At 41.8% G+C, this 21,490-nt stretch overlaps 1 protein-coding gene across 1 annotated transcript; it reads left to right on the top strand.

The window, feature by feature from the left end:
- Window positions 1-332: 332 nt before the first annotated feature.
- Window positions 333-11,083, top strand: ccdc28a (coiled-coil domain containing 28A). Its single transcript, XM_072446945.1, has 6 exons — window positions 333-463; window positions 1,289-1,484; window positions 2,028-2,200; window positions 5,923-6,077; window positions 8,589-8,611; window positions 8,809-11,083. The coding sequence occupies exons 2-6, from the start codon at window positions 1,327-1,329 to the stop codon at window positions 8,861-8,863; spliced, it is 564 nt and encodes a 187-aa protein (XP_072303046.1). The 5' UTR covers window positions 333-463; window positions 1,289-1,326; the 3' UTR covers window positions 8,864-11,083.
- Window positions 11,084-21,490: the final 10,407 nt, after the last annotated feature.

The raw sequence follows: 21,490 nt of genomic DNA, 5'->3' as shown, positions 1-21,490 counted from the left end.
ACACACTTGGGCTAAAGCATTTGAACTAAACACAAAAATAATTAAAACAAATAAGTGTCGTAGGCTTTCTGAAAAACGAATTGATCGTCGTATGACTCGTCGCATTAGCTGCCATTTGTCTCACTCTAGCGGTGTATTTGTGTAACTACGTCTGATGTCCGATAATAGAATAGAGCCGTGGATAAAAAGAGAATATAAAAAAAATAAGAATAATGACATAGTATAAAATGTACTCTACATAAAGGTAGGTATGGAATAACCTCACCATCATAAAAAATATGAAAAATAATGTTAATAGATCAGCGTACGTCAGCGTACGGCAGACCGAAACAGGAAGTAGCATTAGCCAGTATTTTTTTTTTTAGCTCGCTGCTAGGACAGAGCTGTCACAATCTGATCACAATGATCTGATCCGTGTTTACGTCGTGAACAACGTACTAACAGCTCACGTGCAGCGTTTACAGTGAGTAAAGGACATCTCTGATCGTTCACGTCGGCTTGTCAAAGTAAATATTCTGGAAATCCACGAATCTACTCAAGTTCGTGTTCTATGTTTTTCCTCATTCTGTCCTTTTACGCCTCTGATTTACGCGTAAACAAGCTAGAAACGTCAATACAAGTGAAACGAGGATAAATATAGGCTTTTTGAGGTTTAAAATATTGCCTTAAAATCTCTGAATTTCAAGTGGGACCATGATTTCAATATTGTTTTAAAACTTGATTTTCAACGTCGATCTCTTAAAAGTTAAAACACAGAGTTTGGAATAGTACTAGGTCTTAGCATCATTATTACAACTAGTCATAAAGACAGTACCTCCAAAAAGTGATGCGAGGAATATTTACGTTCTCCTATTGGCATGGCAGCAGTGGTCAAAATACTGCTTTTTATGGCGTGAGTAAAAGTACAGATTCAATATTAAGAGATTTAAATATTACTCCAACACAAGTAAAATCAAATCAGTCAAATCATCACTTCTGTTACAGTACTTGAGTATTTTCTCTATTTACTTTTTTGTTGTTTTTATTTTACTGTTAGGAATCTTCAGTTTCAAAAATAGTAGAATGCAGTAGGTTACATAAAAAAAAGAAGATGCAGATTGTATTTTGGTCACCTCTGCATTAAAAAGACCCAAGATGATCAATGACTATTAGAAATGACAAAATTTCGATTAGTGGCAGGATTTTTAAAGGTGCTTGAAATCCTTAAAAATGCTTGAATAATACAAAGTTAAGAAATTGGTTGAAGTTTTGAAAAATTTGTCTGCTAGTTCTGTCTCTTTCTGTGAAGGTTGTGCTACATCACTAGAGCCATCTGAACATGTGGACATGGAAGACAAAAAAGTAAAACGCAGGAGTCCCAGGACGTCCACGAGCGGCGCAGCTCAACCCTCAGGATCTAGCCGAAAGAGCGGTGCGTCCTCTGGGGGGCGAAATCTTGACAGCAACATGGGCACCAACTCCAGTCAGAAGAGCAAAGGCAGAAGGTACTGAGATCATCACCATTTTAGGGGGAAAATATGAGAGAGAGAGAGAGTGAGAGAGAGAGAGAGAGAGAGAGAGAGAGAGAGAGATTTTTTTTATATCTATCCATCATATATATGATGCCTAAACTGACATTTTTATTTTTATGCAGTTTTACAAATAAATTAAGATTTACCTTTTTGTTTTGATGTCACTGCAATTATTGTGTCCAAAAGTACATACAAATATTCCAATATTGTGCAGCCATAGTCTAAAAGTACAACTACATTTTTCTATAAAAATACAGGATATTTTGTTCTTCCAAGAGCACGTTATATTATCTAAACTTAATGCAGCCTTTTGTTTTTGCCACCATTTTGGTTCTAGTTGCCTAATGTAAACAAATTCCATGGATTAATAACCCAATCTTTTCATTATGAGTCCAACAAAATCAATGAAAAAACATTTGATAGAACTAGTATGGTGCCAAATGCCCTAATATCTGATATATTGTATTGTATAGTAAGCTGTGTCTTGTGAAATGTTTCTACTTTGGTGTATTGTAGACCAGGTAAAGACAAAGCAAGGTATCCAGCTAGCTCCAAGGCTTTAGTCCAGGGCCAGGCGGCGCCAATCGTCCAGCACTCTTTCCTGACTGACGTGTCCGATGTGCAGGAGATGGAGAAGGGCCTCCTCAGCCTCCTCAACGACTTCCACTCAGGCAAACTCCAGGCTTTTGGTAAGAAGTGAGCAATCAGCTCTACAAGTAATTTCAATCAATTAGATGTCGTCACATTCTGAACTGCTCCAATTGAACTGGTAGAGGAGTCAGAAAACCATGGCAAGGCAAGGCAAGTTTATTTGTAGAGCACATTTCATACACAAGGCAATTCAAAGTGCTTCACACAGCAGGAAAAATGCATTCAAATCACAAAGAAATTACAGAAATACAATAAAATTAACTAAATTAAAAATGATCAATCCAACTGATTTTCTAAACTAATAAAATCACAAACAGAAGAGAAGAGTGCAAAGAAAAAATCCCTTCAGTCATATGCGCAGCTGAACAAAACTGTTTTTAGCTTAGATTTGAACATTGTCAGAGTAGAAGCCTGTCTCACATCTTCAGGAAGACTGTTCCAGATTTTAGCTGCATAAAACTGAAACGCAGATTCCCCATGTTTAGTCCTGACTCTGGGCACCAGCAGGAGGCCGGTCCCTGAGGTCCTCAGAGTCCGAGATGGTTCATATGGCACTAACATATCCAAGATGTGCTTTGGTGCTTGGCCATGGAGAGACTTGTACACAAGCAGAGCTGCTTTAAAGTCTATTCTCTGAGCCACAGGGGCCAGTGCAGAGACCTGAGAACAGGACTAATGTGATGGTACTTCCTGGTTCTAGTCAGGACCCGAGCAGCAGCGTTCTGGATGTACTGCAGCTGTTTTACAGCTCGTTTGGAGAGACCAGTGAGCAGGCCGTTACAGTAGTCTAATCTACTGGAGACAAACGCATGGATAAGTCTCTCTAAATCTGGTTTTGACACTATATTTTTGATTTTGGCAATGTTTTTTAGATGGTAAAAAGCTGCTGATGTTATTGATTTGACGAGGCTATTAAAGTTCAAGTCTGAGTCCATTATTACCCCCAGATTTCTAATTTGGTTTGTAGGTTTTAGAGCGAGACTCTGGAGGTGACCGCTAACACTTTCTCTTTGTTTCTGTGGGCCAAAAACGATTATTTCAACCATAGTTGAATTTGACTTCTAACTGTTTTGAATCTGGTTGAATCTGGTCAAACTCGATATGGATACACCGCAGATAAAAAAAATACTTTATTTGGTTGGTGGTATTCTACATCTCATAATTAGGTTATTTATCACTAGTAAACCTGGACGTACTAGCCGTAAGCAGCGCTAGGATGGATTTTGCTTTGGCGGTTTACCACAATTTCACTTCAGATGCCTAAAAATTAATGCATGTAAATATTAACAATGTGCAAAATGGTTCAGTGGCTTGCAAAAGTATTTGTACCCCTGAAACGTTACGTTACATTTTGCCACGTTACAACCACAAACTTAAACAAATTCATTGGCAATTTTGTGAAAGAGCAACGCAAAGTGGCACACAATTGTGAAGTCGAAGGAAAATTGTACATGTACATTATAAAAAAGAAAAGAAAAGTGCTGCATGCAAAATTATTCAGCCTCTTTTTCCTGCGTGCAAACAATTGCTTTCAGAAGATGCCTGATGATTGTTGACAGAGTGAATGGTGACCTAATGATTAAAGGTCCCATAACATGCAAAATCGACTTTTCAGAGCTTTTAACCTTCTTACATTGCTATTTGTGCTTCATATATGTACCCAGAGTGTTTTTTTGATTGATTCCCGCAGTTTTTAGCTATAGTACAGACTATCTCCTTTCCGCGAATCTCCAAACTGACGGGCGGTGGGGCAAGACCGCGTCATAAGGTCAAGCACGCGTCATCATCCCCCCTCCCCTCCCGCCTGCCGCCTCCCGCCCCCTTCCCCCCGGCTCCGTGCTGCGCTGCTCCGCGCCTCTTGTCTCCCTACAAGCCCATTCCGGAGTTTTTCTGCTTCGATTTACGACGAAACACAGCTCAAAGAGGCCCAAAACGTCATTAATGATATCGCACTCTTTACTATTATCACAATGGTGAAGGTTTATGTGGCAGCTGATGCAGCAACCGGGAAAATAAACGGAGAGAAGTTCTATCCAATACCGAAAAACCAGGAAATAAGAGCGCGATGGACATAAGACTTTTATATAGATCTATAGATATATCTGTTCTGCGCACGCTGTAGAATAAACACCAGATTTATTTAGGCTCAAAGTAGTGTTGATCTGAAGTTCTATCGTTTCTCACTCAGTCGCGCGGCAGGAGCGGCGCAGCGCGGAGCAGACAGCTGTGGGACTATGTCACGGGTGGGCGGGGCACACACGCGCTCTCTGAGACTACGTCACGGGTTGGGCGGGGGAGCCAGATCGCTCTTCGCAAGGGTGGGGGCGAATATCAAACCAAGCCGTCTGCATTTCCGGGTTGGTGAGGGGGTCCAAGGTCTGGGTGATATTTCTTAACTATTATGTTAAGGGTGTTGCACAACCCTTATTATTATCAATTATACACTTAGGATAGACTACGAAACGTGAAAAAAGCACATTATGGCACCTTTAAACGTTAAACCATCTGTGTGTCTAATTTCAGTATGAATGCAGCTGGTCTGTGAAGGCCACAGAAGTTTGTTAGGGGAGCAAACGACATCGCAAAGTCCAAGGAACACACCAGACAGATCAAGGATAACCTTGTGGAGATGTTTAAAGCAGGGTTAGGTTATAGAAAGATTTCATACGCTTTGAACATTTCACAAAGCACTGTTCAATTGATAATCCGTAAATGGAGTATGGCACCACTACAAACCTTCGAAAACATGGCCATCCACCAAAACTGACAGGCCAAACAAGGAGAGCACTGATCAAAGCTACAGCCATGAGGACCATGGTAACTCTGGTGGAGCTGCAGCAATTTACTGCTCAGGCGGACAGGGAAACTGCACGTTGGACAACTATCAGTCCTGCACTACATAAATCTGGGTTTTATAGAAGAGTAGCAAGAAGTCTTGTTTTCTGTGTCCTCACATGGCGTCCGGCAAACTGCAAACATGTGGAAAAAAGTGCTCTGGTCTGATCAGACCAAAATTTTACTTTTTGGCCTAAAAGCACGGCACATGATTCAGAACACACCACCCCCACTGTCAAACATGGTGTGGCTGCAGCTGTGGGGCTGCTTTTCTTCAGAAGGGACAGAGATTTGATGAGAAGATAGATGGAGCCTAATACAGGGCAATCTTGTTGGCATCTGCAAAACTTGAGACTGGGGCGGAAGTTCACCTACAGCAGGACAACAACCCTAAACATAAAGCCAGAGCTACAATGGAATGGTTTTAAACAAAACATATTCATGTGTTAGAATGGGCTAGCCAAAGTGCAGACCGAAATTCAATCGAGAATATGTTGCAGGATCAGAAAACTGCTGTTCACAAACGCTCTAGATAAAATCTGAGCTGTTTTACAAAGAAGAATGGGCAAAAATGTCAGTCTGTCCGTGTGCAAAGCTGGTAGAGACATACTACAAAAGACTTTCAGCTGTAATTGCAGAGAAGGCGGTTCCATCCGTATTGATTCAAGGGGACTGAATACTTTTGCATGCTGTACTTTTATGTTTTTATTCTAAAAGAAAAATGGAATTCCTACATAATTTTCCTTTAGCTTCCACGTCATTTTGTTCTTTCACAAAAAAAAGCCAAAACAATTTATTCAAGTTTGTGGTTGTGACGTGACAAATTAGTGCAAGCCACTGTAGATTAAAAAACCTACCTCCTTCTGATTTGTTTTGAAAATCCCCAGCCATAAATGTGTGTATTCGTATGTGGATGTTGTTTCAGGTAACGAGTGCTCTATTGACCAGATGGAGCATGTGCGGGAGATGCAGGAGAAACTTGCCCGTTTGCACTTTGACCTCTACGGAGAGGTGGATGAAATGCCAGAGGACCAGAGGAAAATGGCCTCAGACACCAACATGGACAAACTGCTGCTCAACGTAAGCACCTCAGGGTTTTGTTCTGACCCGGAAAGCTGGTTGTGAATGTTTGTGCTTAATCTGGTTTTAGCTTATAGGGCCTTGGAGTAGGAATGGAAATTGTGAATGAAATATGATGGTATATGTGAAAGAGGAGAGTAAATATGGCCTAAGATTCCTGTTGTTTACCATTGTTCGGTAACACAGCCTATAAATTGATTATGGGTAATGTATGCATCACCATAGAGCTCCTGCACCCTTGTGACTAGGAAGCCGTTATGGCAGGGAAGAAACTGCTGTGATGCCTGAAATTTTGCTTTTGTAGTTTATATTTGTCATTAAATGAAGGCGTAAATAACACTACATGTATACTACATCTTAAAAACGAATCAGGTTAGCGACCCTTTCACTAAAATAGTGAAAACATCAGTGGTTCCCAAACTTTTTAAATTACAACCATTAGCGTTCATGACCCCAAACATTAAATGTTGTCTACCCCAACATGTCCAATGTTTGATTTTATTTTGAGGCTATAGACCTAGATACTTTGTTAGGCCACAAACATAATCTACATTTATTGCTGCATTTGAAAGGTGTCAATCCTAGTTTAAGACTATTGTGTGAATATTTTTTTTCTCGCTCATAATCTGGGAACCCCTTGAAATATTTCTGTGACTCCCATAGGGTCCTGACCCCCTGGTTAACTTTTTTAAGTTTGGGATTTTATTCAACTGTCAATTATTCAAACAGTGTTTTTCAAGAGCAACTACTCCATCTTTAATGGATTAATAGATTTATAATTAATGCACCTAAACACATAAATCTGAATTATTATGAGATGGTGATTAAATCATTGCCCAAATGAAAACCCAAATTAATTCAAAAGTACAATTGTAGCTTAGTTAGTGAGGCTTGACTCACTACTGTTCGTTTACTTGCTTGAATCCATTTCTATCCTCAATCTGAAGCTTTGTCAAAGGAGCTGTCTTCTTCTGCGCATAATAATTTGTACATCCCAGTGCGCGAAACAATCCACAATGTCTGAAACAATACATTTTAAAATTTGCTGTCAATGCCATTATTTTCAATCATGGATCTGATAAATAAAATATCTGAATAGGGTATTGCTAGCTACAAGCTGCCATGAGTAGGCTCCAGTGGCCAGTCCGTTGGAACTGCTGCCAAAAAATCCTCTTCTGCCCAGAAAGCATTTTTCCCATAGAGCACAATGTAAAAACCAAATGCTCGCGTTCAGCTTACAGGCCACATGCAGCTTTCACAAAGGTCGGATTTTGTGGTGATTTTTGGCTATTTTCAGGTTATTTTTTTTTCTTAAAAACAGGTTATACATCTTTAGCTTAGGCTCATTCTGCAGAGGCAGAGGCAGAGGCAGAGGCAGAGGCAGAGGCAGAGGCAGAGGCAGAGGCAGAGGCAGAGGCAGAGGCAGAGGCAGAGGCAGAGGCAGAGGCAGAGGCAGAGGCAGAGGCAGAGGCAGAGGCAGAGAACTAAAGAACGAATCATACACGGATTCAGGAGCCTTACAGAGTTGAAATAAACAAGGACATCCCAAATTGTGTTAAGTTAATTCAGCGATTCATTTTTTTTGTTTTGTCAACATTTTTAAATACATTTTATGTATTGAACTCAACATACGGAACCCTTATGTGTGCTGCTGCCTTAACCACACTTTAAGCACTTTAAATACATTATCAACAAAAGAAATGTTGAAATATGGTGATTGATGCCTTCTAAATGAAGAATGTCTATGAATAAAATGTATAATTAATGAAAATCAGAAATGGTTAAAAAATTACATTTTGATTTAACAATGCCACTGTCTGTTGTAAATGGTCTTTTAGTATGTGTTTTTAGAATCTGTACAGCCAAGATAACCATTACTATTTTCAATACAACTACCATTATTTCTTATAGTCTAATCCAGGGGTGCCCAATACGTTGATCGCGGTTGATCGCAGTGGCAGTCAGGTCGATCGCGCCAGAAAGCTCCGGGAAGCGCGCCGGAGTGCGCACTGTGTAATGCAGAGGAAGGAGGAGAGATGAAGTTCTGGTTAAGCTCGACCTTCTATCACTTAGCGTAGTTGTGGTCAGTATATTTTATTTTCAAAATACTCAGCTGTATTAAATGGTCTAGTTAAATAGCAGATTTTGTCTCTCCTTTTTATATTGGACATTTGTGATTCATGATAAACAATATTAGGCTATTAATGAAAGCCTAAATTGTATTTCTATAGCCTAATTATGGTTAAACAAAAATAAAAACCTGTTTAATTCTGACAACAAAAATAATACTAAATTACTGTATAGTAATTTAGATCTATAGGTAGATCTTTGGGCTTTGTCGAATATAAAAGTAGCTCATGAACCGAAAATGTGTGGGCACCCCTGGTCTAATCAAAATTTGTTGTTTAATCATTGCATGCCTAATATGCAAATTCAAATTTAAAAATATTTCTAATGGGAAGTGAAACTAGATGTACACACGCTGACATTTATTTTTCTCTCTCATTGCAGTTGGAGGAGCTGAGTTCATCCATGTATCCTTTTAAGTGGAGCCCAAGTTATTAAATCTGTTCATTGAGTCCCTGAGATTAAGACCAAAACAATATGAACCATAAATCAGGTCAAACCTCAACCATCCATTTGAATTTAAAATTTAAAATTGCAAAATGTTATGTTATGTGAAACTATTTGTTGTATTTTGTGTGTTTTCTACTTAACCTAAATTATCCAGCCAGAAGTTAAACCTCACTGATAGTCAGGAGATCACAAGAACAGCCAGCATTTAGGCTGAGCCCAGCCCCACGGAGAAGGAGAGTTTGGGATGACTTCTGATAAAAGAACACTTGTTTCACCAGCATATTCTTCTAGTCAGACACTCCAATCAGGTCATACTGACTAAGCTTTTTATGTAGCTGTAACCTTGAAAAATTATCAGTCATTATATTTTGATAGCAAAGTCTTACAATGTGTTTTATCTTTTTGAATCAAATGTTCTTCCATTAAAGGAGCTGTATCTGACTTTTAATGTCTTTTAAAAACAGAAATAGTTCATTTTTAACTCCTTGCAGTGGTCCTAACGTTTTGCTCACTTTCTTTAATGCATTCTAATTTTTCACCATGAGTTTATAAGCACTTTTCACAACCAGAGTGAGTTTTGCTGTCACGGTAAAGCAACCAACTAACATGCTTACACTGCACTTCCTGCTTCACGTTTTATTCGATACACTGCGCACAGCAGTCTCATTTTTTGTCACCAAGAACTGCTTTTACAATATAACTGTGCTGGAGCAAAACAAACTTTACCACTTTAAAAGGTACTTTATTACATGATGAAAATCTGGTACAGCTACTTTAAGTGTGGGCAATATTGACAGAAATGTTCATGTAAATAATTCTGGATTGTCCCTATAACAATAGCGAGATCATATTTTTGCAATCCATCAGAAACGTGTTAAAATGTACCGCTATATGTCTTGTGCACTCTGTAACCTTTTTGATTTAGAATGTCCACCATGTGTTGGTCTCCATAGATATTTTATTGTTTACTCTGGAATGTTCTGCAGTAACCATCAACAGTATCTACATATCTTGCATTTATTAAAGTGCAGGAGTTTTTTTTTTATCTCTTGCCTGTCTCCATGGAGATGAAAATGTTTTAATGCCATAAAAGATTTCCATCTCCATGGATGGAAATGGCCTGGAATGTGAAGCATTCCGGGCCAAGCAAAAAAAAATCTCCTTGGAAAACCCTCAACCAGAGAAACTACATAATGCACCTTTGACGTTCAATTATGGCACACATAAATTGATGTAATCACTAATTTCTCCTGGATTTGTCCATGGTAGAAAAGGTTTCAATTGCCAGCTGCTTTAGAAATCAAGATGTTTCGGCTTACTTTCTAAAGTAATTTTCAATCTGATGGAAAGGGTTTGAGCAGAAGCAGTTTTTGAGCTCTAATTGGTCTCTGCCCAATCAGAGATGTAACAGAAACTAGCCCTGCCCTTGTTTGCAAGTCTGCAAGGCTTACTGTCAGACTTAATTTATTTTCTACTATGGCACAAATTGTGAACTGACTTCAAAATGAAACATAAAAGCCCAGTTTTTTAACAATTCCTTGCTGCTTTTTCCATAGTTGACCCTAAAATAAATATTTACATTTTGCACATCTTCAAAAACAAGACCACAGTCTGCATCTTAGGGAACGCCCTCTAATGGAATGTTGAAACAAAACATACATTTTAATGTTGAAGAACTGTTCTGTCGCTCACAACTACAAGAGCAAACACTGAGTTATGCTGTACCAAATACAGACACAAAGACATGGAGAAGATGGAGTGTATCCAAGAAAGCTTACAGTAGCTGTAGCTACATGCTAGCACAGCCTGCTGTATTTTAACATCTAGAGATTTATACATGTACTTTTCTGGGGTAACCCTTCGTCAACCTCTGTTTAGACTCAGTTGTGACTTGACTTAAATCAGTTGTACTTAAAATAAACCTAAAAGTAACGTCAAAAAGAAACATATTTTTCTCCCACGGCAGACGACGCATCCAATATGATGCGTTTTCCACTGTATCTATTGTCCCCCTCTTTTTCCACGTCAGGATAACCCATCTATTTATAATTATAGCTATGTTTTTCTGATTTGATTTGCAATAACTAACCAAAGTTAAACATGCAACCGTTAACTTTTTTGCTGGAGGGTCTGCAACCAACTTGTCCCCATGGATATGTTTTAAGATGAATCCTCACGCAGAGAAGTTACATAGTGCACCTTTAAGAATGCAAACTGGTTTGCTGAAAAGAAAATATACTGAAATAGATATAATGTATGGAAGTACAATCACTGTATGGTGCTGATGATCTGTTTTTATTAACATAGCTTTAACCATCATCGTTGAATGTAAAACATGTTTTTGCACATTTCCAGAGTGCTGGATAATGAAAATCGACCTTAATTTCTAATTTAATGTCTATGCCTTATCACATCTCACCTTCAAGTGACTTCCACAGAAAATATCTTGTATAGTATATTTATTCCCTACATTTTGTGTTGATTGATAATCTGCTTTTGATTGAATGTGGAAGTGCTGTTTTCAATCAACTTCTTTGTCATTTTAATAAATCATGAACAAAGTAAATGCTAGTTTTCTTTGTTTTTTAATGTTGACATACCTTTATACTACAGCAGAGTTGGCAAATCAAAGTACTAAAGTCTGCTCAAATAACATAAAAATATAAATTATGTTTCTTTGAGTATGTCCTTTCACAGAGACGACCGACTGCCTTACCAACAAGTTTCATTTGATTGTGCCTTTTTTTCAGACATATAGGCCATAGGCTGTAGCCTGTATCGGTCAAGTTCACTACACCTCACAAGGTCACAAGACTGAAAAATTACTTCAAATATAAAATTATCATTGTACTATTGGCTCATGACCAAAGGTTCTCCACTCGCATCGCACCATTTTTTTTACGGCGATAAGTTAAATGCGGAACTATATCCCTACGCCTGAATCATTCTGCCTCTGAATCAGCCAATCAGGGGAGAGATTACTACAACAACATCAAACATGGCTGCTCCCGTGGAGCGGCATGTTGTCTCTCGAGCCGATAGAAAACGCTATGAAAATATGGATTACATGTGCATCACATACATTTCAGCGGTAGAAAAAGAACAAATACAGCCACTGACTGTTGTCCGCTGGAGGAAGCTGTTGTCCGCTGGAGGAAGCTGTTGTCCGCTGGAGGAAGCTGTTGTCCGCTGGAGGAAGCTGATGACTTGTGCTCGAAAGTGGATAGAAATCGACGGAATAGACCGTGCGTTAGCAGCAGCTGTTTGTGTACACAATGATGACTTCGCCAAACAAAACTATCCTACGTCTTCTGTGGCTTCTTCGGACGGAAATTTTTCTCATTTTCTGGAAAGTAACAAGCTAGGCTTTCACCCTACATGCTATAGACGTTTCACCCTACATGCTATAGACGTTTCACCCTACATGCTATAGACGTTTCACCCTACATGCTATAGACGTTTCATTGACAAGAAACGAATTACTAGTGCTGAAAAGCAAAACAGTCGGTATGTGGGGAGCATGGAGAGGGTGACGATGACACTGAATCTACCACATCAACTCTGCCACCTTCTCCCAAACGACTGAGATCTACCACAGATGTTAAGACAAAATCATCTAAAAAGTCAAGCAATGTACTTCCTGAAGTTTGCATCATTTGCAAGAAGGTTGATCGCTGTATCAAAGAGGCTCACAAGACAAAGAAAGATAAATTGGTCCAAGCTGAAACTTTAACGGCTGGTGAGTAGATTATATACTGATTCTGGCATGTGTGTTTTCTCTTGCTCGTGGTAAATAGGACTAATCACAGTGAAATAAGTTGGCCAAAATATACATATATAAGATAAGATAAGATATTCCTTTATTGTCCCACATGGAGAAATTTCATTGATGCAACGCAGGTAGATCCAGAGGTAGTAACAGAAGAAAAGAACAGATAACTTATAGGAAGTTTGAAAACTTACTATTAGTGCTTATAATATGTGCCTAGTTTATTACATGTAGATGTAATGTACGTAAGATTGTATGATGATGTGAGTTGAATAAAAGGGCAATACAGCTTTTGCGATTGTTTACTGATTGTGCTCACCCTCGATTGAAATTCTTTTACTTCTCCTTTACTAGGAAGTTTGGTCAAAGCAACTGAATCAAGAGCAGATGAATCCATCCTGATGTGTACCAGAGGTAAAGATTGTGTTGCCATTTAAGGCACCTCTATCACAAGAGGTGTTACAAAGAATACACAAGCTTTCTGACCAAGAAGACAAGTGATGAAAGGTAACATTTTGGTAATCAAATAAAATATATATATTTCCATATATTTAGATAAATTCATAATTTAATTGAAAATAATTGTAATGACTACACGATAATTTTAAATACCTTTGAATCAAAGCAAATTTCTGTTTGTAGTGAGCTAGTAAATTTTCACTCACTGACCAATCACTGCATTTCCTTGCTTTATACAGGTTACCTAAAGTCTGGGAGTACGGCGATGCATATACAGCATTCTGTGACACTGTCATCCGGACACGACTGATTGAAAACCAGGAAATCCTCAGAATGAAGAAGCTCTTGTCCCTGTTCCAGAACAAGAATTGAATCAAGACTAGAGAATTTGTAATTGTTGAAGCATTCAGTTGAATATTAAATGTGGAGTAAGAATTTTCAAGTGCGTAACGATAACTAAAAATTGTTAAAACTGTTTTTTTAACTTACGTTTGCACATAAACTAAAGCACCCAGAGTCTCCCCACTTTACATCCTCCAAGAAAGTAGTTATGTCTCTGAGAATCTGAGAATACTGGAAGAAATCATGCAGAGAACTTTTTTCCCCAGCTCAAGTATATCTTTGAGATTGGAAAACCACTTTTGAAAAGTAGTCTTGGTGTGGTTATTAGGCCTATGGCCTAATAATTTTCCTTCCCAAACCATTGGCACAATAAAAACAATGAATTGCAAAGACATACCTGCACTCAAAACTTACAATACAATGAAGTTTTAAGTAATGTTCTTGATAGAAGTTTGGGCCATAGCACAAAGAGGGAGAGATGGAAGAGAAGGAATCATACTACAATGAATCATCCGGTGAATCCATTGGCCAATTCAATTCTTCCATTTTATTGCACAGTTATTAAAATACACATAAACACAGGGTCAATATTTCATATAAATATGCCAAAAATCTGTTTGGTCAGCCCCTCCAAACTACCTGTCTTCGCCTCTCTTATACCTGGGACAACAGTAGCACTGCGCCCCTCTGTGGACAAATGGAAAAACAACACATTGACTCCAACTTTACATTTAGCTAAGCTCTGGACTGAGATGAATCAACTCAACACTGAAGCTTCTGTCACAGGGTACAGGATATAAGTAACGCATCTATATTTATTATCTGTGTTATAGTTTGCAGAGATACTAATGTCTATGTTAGGAAAAGTGGCACTAGATAAACTAAATTTGACCTGCTCGTCCCGGAGTCCTGGAGGCGTGCAGGTCCTGCAGAGATGGAAGTCTCTCGTCTCTGTTTGTCCCTGGCTGTGGCTCCAGCGTACCACACGGTGATGGAGGAGGTGAGGATGGACTCAATGATGGCACCATCATCTGCGCTGGCAGCCTGACTTTCCTCCGCTGCCTCAGGAAGTACATCCTTTGCTGGGCTGAGGAGGAACCAGAGCTCATCAGGCGTTTCTGGAGTATGATCTCAAGACCAGATTTGCACATAACACCATAATTGAAACCAATGCACAATTCAATTTACAAAAAATAAAATGTCACATGAATTATTATTATTATATTATTAATAATTAAGAAGTGCATTATATTTGTAAAGTTAACTCAAACATAATGGCATGATTGTGCAGAGACAGACTACAGCTGCTGAGGTTCTGCAGACTTCCATCTCAGCAGGACCTGTACGTCTCCAGGACGAGCAGGTCGGATCGTAACTGACCCTTCTCACCCTGGGCATGGACTATTTGAGCCACTCCCCTCAGGCTGGAGGCTCTAGTCCATCCGGACCAGAACCTCCCGCCACAACAACTGTTTCTTTCCCTCATTCGTTGGAATGGATTTCAATGAAAGGTGATTATAAAGTGTTCATGACATTATGTAATCACCTGTCACTGAAATGACTAATGGATGATGATTAATTTTATCATTGTACTTTTAAGTTGTCAAATCTTAGTGAATAAGACATTATAAAACATCTTGACTGTTACAACTAAGTATAATAAAAAACACAGGTCAGACGTCTGTATCGTGCATACTGCTGTCTAATATTGCAGAGCCACAGAGTCTTTTTTACATCTAACATACTGAGACTTAATGTGAAATGAATGGTTGATAATATTAACTAATCATATACTAAAGTAAGACATTGTCCCTGTTTGAAGCTCGGGTGGTATATTTATTTGGTGTCTTTTCAACATAAACATTATCTGCACAGGGACAGTGAGCTGCTGGTCAAATGGTCCATCTAAAAGTACCGGTCATTTCTGTAGTGCATTTGGTTTAGTAGCATCAGAGTAAAATACATAATACACTGGGAGAATTAGCCATTAGCTCCGATGCTAGCGCCATTTAGCTGTATCACTGCCTCGGGACTTCTGCGCGTCAAGGTTTTCAGGCCTTGACTCGCAGAAGCCCCGCTCGACCTGCAGAAGCCCTGCTCGGACCTGCAGAAGTGCCAAATGTCCAGATTAGGACGTGAGTCCAGCCTCATATAAACCTACAGCACTGTCCGGTTTCTATGGAGAAATGCCATGGTAATTCGTGACGTTGCAGATTGGCAGGTGTATAAATACCGCTCACGCACAGTCCTCGCCAGGTTGACCTCGGACTCGACGCAGTGAGCAGCACTTACCGAATACAAGTCAACTTTTCAACGCACGAAGCCAACCACAGATTTAGCATCCAGCTCTATCTGAGTCCAGTGGTAAGTCAACATTTTCTAATCATGTGTGAGCCGTCTTCTGTGAGCAGTGCCCGGAGGTTTAAGGGAGGCGCAGGGGAGGGTGTGAGGAGCAGGTGAGGAGCCAGACTCTAGCCCTGTAAGCGGGGCCTCGGCGTGTCAGAGCGGAGCGGGGCCTCGGCGCTAGCATCGGAGCTAATGGCTAACTCTTCCAGTGTATTATGTATTTTACTCTGATGCAGCAGCTCACTGTTGTCCCTGTGCAGATAATGTTTATGTTCAAAAGGCACTAAAAAAAAAAATAATAATAATATATATGTATAGCAGTGTAGATGTGTGTGTATATATATATATATATATATATATATATATATATATATATATATATATATATATATATATATATATATATATATATTTGTTTTGCCGTAGGCTTTATTAGACAGTAGATGGAATGAGAAAGAAAGGAAGGGGAATGATGAGAGAGAAAAGAGGACATGCAGCAAATGTCGGGATTCAAACTCACGATACAGTGGCTGGCCGTTCATTTTACCTTTTGCCTGTAATGCCCACATTTCTCCATGCTCGCACACAAGATCTATGGCGCTCAGAAAATAAAATTCACCACAAACAGCCACTGGGGCCAATCAAGCAGGAAGCGCAAGTGTTTGACACACTGTAGCAGACTCTTGTGGACAGTATAAGCACTGTCCAGGGGACACGTCGTGTTCTCTAAATTTTTAGTTTCAAAACGCTGTGTGTTTTATTACAATCAGAATCATATTCACTGAGAAATTAGTCTTATTAGTCCCGAGGCGCAGCGCGGACCGCGGCCCGAGGCGTAGCGCGGACCGCAAGCACGTTCAATAGACAACTGGCCTGTCACTATTGTGTAAATGAGACTTTCTTGGCCAGAACTGACTCACGAGTCAAAAGACACATGTGCATCATTATCTGGACCATATTTCTGTGTAAATATCTCATGTCACAACGTAACACTCACTCGATGATTACGCGCTCAGGAGCAGATGATCCAGATGTGAAGACCCAGGTAAATCAGCTCACACAGAGTCATCAAGGACAGAAGTGACACTAGAGACAGCTGTGATTTGTTCTAAAGCGGGTCTAAAGCAGGACTAAAGTGGATCGCGGGTGCGCCGCGTGCCCCACGAGACCCCCGGTTTAAAAAACGCATCACTACTGCGTTTATTTCTGTGTAAATATCTCATGTTACAGCGTGGGCACCTGCGGTTTATGACAGATGCGACAGATTAGTTTATGAATAATATCATCCAGAAATGGTCTTGAAGTGGCACATTTTGGAGCAGTTGATGAGCATAAAGTCACAGCAAGAAGCAAACGAAGCATCAACCTGGACAAAGTGTCCAACCTCTAGAGAAGTGAGAAGGACAACAAAGTCCGTCACAGAGCCAGCTTCACTGACCAACACCAAAGGATCGATCCTGAGAATTGCCACAACAAAACTTACACCAGACTTTGATGCACTGCAAAACAGGGAGATCAACATCACTGTTCCCACTGAAATTGAAGGTCAATTTTCCTGCTGTGTTTATTCAACTGAAATGTAATTAAATTAATCATTATTTAATGCATTTGGAAAACAATTTGTACATTGAGCCTTGCATTTGTTTGCTTTGTTACAGGTCAAATCTTGCGTGTAATTTATAGTAATTTATTAGTTCACACAAACACACCATCCATATTTTCCTGGCCCGACCCCCCGGTCAAATTTTAGAATCCAATGTGGCCCTCGAGTCATAAAGTTTGGGGACCACTGCTCTATGTTGTTGTTCGTCCTCTGGCCATCTGTACTTCCGGGTGCTGGTCGCTCGGTGTGTATGTGTGGTCCATGCGTCTACTCCATGTAGCAGGTGAAGGTGCAGGAGCCCACCGGGTGTCCAGCTCAACCACCGCTGCCTTTTTGATTATGATGTTTTATTTTTAACAAGTGCTACTCTCCCTGTTACCGGTTGGGATCCGTTTGGTACCCGTCGGCCTCCAGTGGTGGTTAGACCCTCACAGTGGTGTAAGGCCAAGCGGTAGAGAACCCTTCGCTTACAGAGGCGTATCAGATGCAACCGACGTGTTCCATGTGCTGGAGTGTAGCGACAGGCAGTAGTGCGGGCATACAGGTAATTCTGTCAGTTTACTGTTAGCCTTCAGGGCACCATATCAGGCCCCAAGGGGTGAAGTCAATGTGGAAGCAACAGTACCAGTCGTACCTGACTTGTTTTAATTTGAAAAAAAAAGGGTTGCATGGCTTATACCCACTAGACCCCGTTTGGGCTAATTCCTGGGTCTTGCCAACCCGAAGTCCTTTTAAACTTAAGGAGCAAGTGCATTATGCTCACTCCCCTTATGGTGCTGTGTAAATGTGCATAGCGCTACAGTGAATGTGTTCAATGTTTTAATCATCGGGACGATCTGTGCTAGCCACAGATTGTCCATAAAAAACACCATGTTCAAGCACAAGGGTGTCCATCAGTGCACATGGCACCAGGACACCCTAGGCCGGAGGTCAATGATCGACTTTGTTGTCGTGTCATCTGACCTCTGGCCGCGTGTCTTGGACACTCGGGTGAAGAGAGGGGCAGAGTTGTCAATCGATCACCACCTGGTGGTGAGTTGGATCCGCTGGCGGAGGAGGAAGCCGGACAGACTTGGCAGACTCAAGGGCATTGTGAGGGTCTGTTGGGAACGTCTTGCGGAGCCCTCTGTCAGTAGGGTATTCAACTCGCACCTCCGGGAGACCTTCTCCCATATCCCGGGGGAGGCTGGGGACATTGAGTCCGAGTGGAACATGTTCTCCGCCTCCATTGTTGATGCGGCTGCTCGGAGCTGTGGTCGCAAGGTCTCCGGTGCCTGTCGTGGTGGTAACCCCCGAACCCGGTGGTGGACACCGGAAGTAAGGGATGCCGTCAGACTGAAGAAGGAGGCCTATCAGGTTTGTAGGTCTCCTGAGGTCATCGACAGGTATCGGCAGGCCAAGCGAGCCGCAGCGCGTGCTGTCCCAGAGGCAAAAACCCGGGCCTGGAAGGAATTCGGGGGACTATCGGTCGGCCCCAAAGAAATTCTGGCAAACCGTCCGGCGCCTCAGGAGGGGGAAGCGGTGCCTCACCAACACTGTTTACGATGCGGGTAGAGGCCTGCCGACCTCGACTGGGGATGTCGTCGGACGGTGGAAGGAATACTTTGAGGACCTCCTTAATCCCTCAGTCACGTCTTCCGAAGAGGAAGTAGAGACCAGGGACTCAGAGGCTAGCTCATCCATCACCCAAGCTGAAGTCACTGAGGTTTTTCGCAAACTCCTCGGTGGCAGGGCTCCGGGGGTGGATAAGAGTACCTAAAGTCTCTGGATGTTGTAGGACTGTCTTGGGTGACACGTCTCTGCGACATCGCGTGGCGGTCGGTGACCGTGCCTCTGGACTGGCATACCGGGGTGGTGGTCCCTCTATTCAAGAAGACCGGAGGGTGTGTTCCAACTACAGAGGGATCACACTCCTCAACCTCCCCGGTAAGGTCTATTCCAAGGTACTGGAGGGGAGAATCTGACCAATAGTCGAACCTCGGATTCAGGAGGAGCAGAGCGGTTTTCGTCGCGATCGTGGAACACTGGGCCAGCTCTATACTCTCCATCAGGTGCTCGAGGGTTCATGGGAGTTTGCCCAACCAGTCCACATGTGCTTTGTCGATCTGGAGAAGGCTTTCGACCGTGTCCCTCGGGGTGTCCTTTGGGGGGTGCTACCGGGTCCGGGGCCCTTTGCTCAGGGCTGTCCGGTCCCTGTATGACCGGAGCAGGAGCTGTGTTCACATTGCCGGCAGTAAGTCAAACCTGTTCCCAGTGCATGTTGGACTCTGCCAGGGCTGCCCGTTGTCACCGGTTCTGTTCAGTTTTTATGGACAGAATTTCTAGGCGTAGTCAGGGGTCGGAGGGTGTCCGGTTTGGGGACCACAGGATCTCATCTCTTCTGTTTGCAGACAATGTTGTTCTGATGGGTCCATCAAACCTATGCACTGGGACGGTTTGCAGCTGAGTTTGAAGCAGCTGGGATGAGAATCAGAACCTACAAATCCAAGGCCATGGTTTTCAACTAGAAAAAGGTGGCTTGCCCTCTCCAGGTGGGTGGGGAGTCCTTGCCCCAAGTGGAGGAATTTAAGTTTCTCGAGGTCTTGTCCGCAAGTGAGGGAAGAATGGAACGGGAGATTGACAGGCAGATCGGATTTGGGTAATGACCAAAAGGACAAGTGGTCGAAATAAGTTTCCTCCACCGGGTGGATGGGCGCTCCGTTAGAGATAGGGTAAGGAGCTCAGTCAAACAGGAGGAGCTCAAAGTAGAGCCGCTGCTCCTCCACGTCGAGAGGAGCCAGCTGAGGTGGCACCTCCCTGGGGAGGTGTTTCGGGCATGTCCCACCAGGAAGAGGCCCCGGGGAAGACCCAGGACACGCTGGAGGGACTATGTCTCTCGGCTGGCCTGGGAACGCCTCGGGATCCCCCCGGAGGCGTTGGAGGAAGTGTCTGGGGAGTAGGAAGTCTGGGAGTCCCTACTTAGACTGCTGCCCCCGCGACCCGGCCCCGGATAAAGTGGTAGAAGATGGATGGATGGATGGATGGACAATATGAAAACATTAAAACTTTCAACAAATTGTTGTAACAAACTCCAATTATCACATAAATTAACACACTCTTATGTAGTATTTCCGCACTATAAGGTGCACTTAATATCTGCCTTATATGCGCTTAATATATGGATTATTTCTGGTTGTGCTTACTGAAGGTCTCCTTCTCCCTTTTCAAGACCCCGTGCAAAGTTTATTGCAGTACATTTGCTTCATCATGCGTTTTGGCAAAATGAAATAGGCCCTTATATCCGTTCGTCTTTTCGCCATGTTTTGATAATACTGTAATCAGGATGCAAACTTATTTAGTATACAGAGTAATGAAGTGTGAATGAGTAAAACTGAAGCCCTGAATGACACTTACAAGTACCTAGGCTAGCTAAATGCAGGTGCCGTTTCAAGAAAAACATTTTTACAAGTTCTGCCTCGGCGCAAAATAATTTAAACCAACGTACAGCGGCTCAGCACGTGAGGCGGCAGTGCACGTCACCACGCAACGGACTAAACCAATGTCCGACTTACTTAGGCGAGAGTTTTTTAATAAGTTGTTTCACGGACTTTCCTTGGCATTTTTTAAGAGGGGAGGACGCCCCCACACTGCAAGTCCGAGTCAGACACAGTCCCGGGCTCCCACAAACTGCTCTGTGAGGTAGTCCAGGATCCACTCTGCCAGGTCATAGTCCGAACCAGCCGTCTCCAACTTGTCCCTCAGGAGCAGCAGCTGGAAGGTGTAGAAGGCGCTGGAGAGATCAAAAAATAGAATCCTCACAGCGCTGCCAGGCTTCTCCAGGCGAGAGAGAGCGGTGCAGCAGGGAGATGACGGCATCCTCCAACACTATTGATTCTAATTCTGAATTACCCCAAGCATTCTCAGTTTACGTGAATGAGAAAGTAAATGGTCCAATATAGAGCATTTCCAGTCAGACAGGCAGATTACAATTCCATAAAATGCATGTGGCCGAATGAGACTCTGGTCTCACATGGTCAAGATTATGGTCTGGAGCAGGTGTACCACAGATAAGTTACCATATAAAATGCATTTAGCTATGAAGTTAACTCCCGTATTAAAAAACAACCTCTGGATTAACATGTTTTTTTTGCCCTTCGAGACAACCGCTGTTGTGATTTTGGGCGGTAAAAAAATGTATTGAATTGAATTGTTTCAGACAAGAACTTATTCTTGAAATAGGGCAAATGTCTTACCTGACCCACTGTAACAAGCCAGTCAGCCAGTCTAACTGTGAAATTGTGTTTGTGTTCATTTTTACCCTTTTATAGGGGTGTTTTA

This window comes from Eucyclogobius newberryi, unplaced genomic scaffold (genome assembly GCF_026437365.1).
Source record: "Eucyclogobius newberryi isolate DKJ021-1_F unplaced genomic scaffold, fEucNew1.0.hap1 SCAF_1, whole genome shotgun sequence".
Classification (NCBI taxonomy): domain Eukaryota; kingdom Metazoa; phylum Chordata; class Actinopteri; order Gobiiformes; family Gobiidae; genus Eucyclogobius; species Eucyclogobius newberryi.
The sequence above is the reverse complement of the archived record's forward strand: the minus strand, read 5'-3'. Positions and strand labels throughout refer to the sequence as shown.

Bases quoted from the DNA above. Each gene is read 5' to 3' on its own strand.
- ccdc28a (XM_072446945.1), top strand. From the start codon at position 1,327: ATGGAAGACAAAAAAGTAAAACGCAGGAGTCCCAGGACGTCCACGAGC. The intron at 2,201-5,922 runs GTAAGAAGTGAG...ATGTTGTTTCAG, and splicing joins AGGCAAACTCCAGGCTTTTG to GTAACGAGTGCTCTATTGAC. The intron at 8,612-8,808 runs GTATCCTTTTAA...TAAATTATCCAG, and splicing joins GAGGAGCTGAGTTCATCCAT to CCAGAAGTTAAACCTCACTG.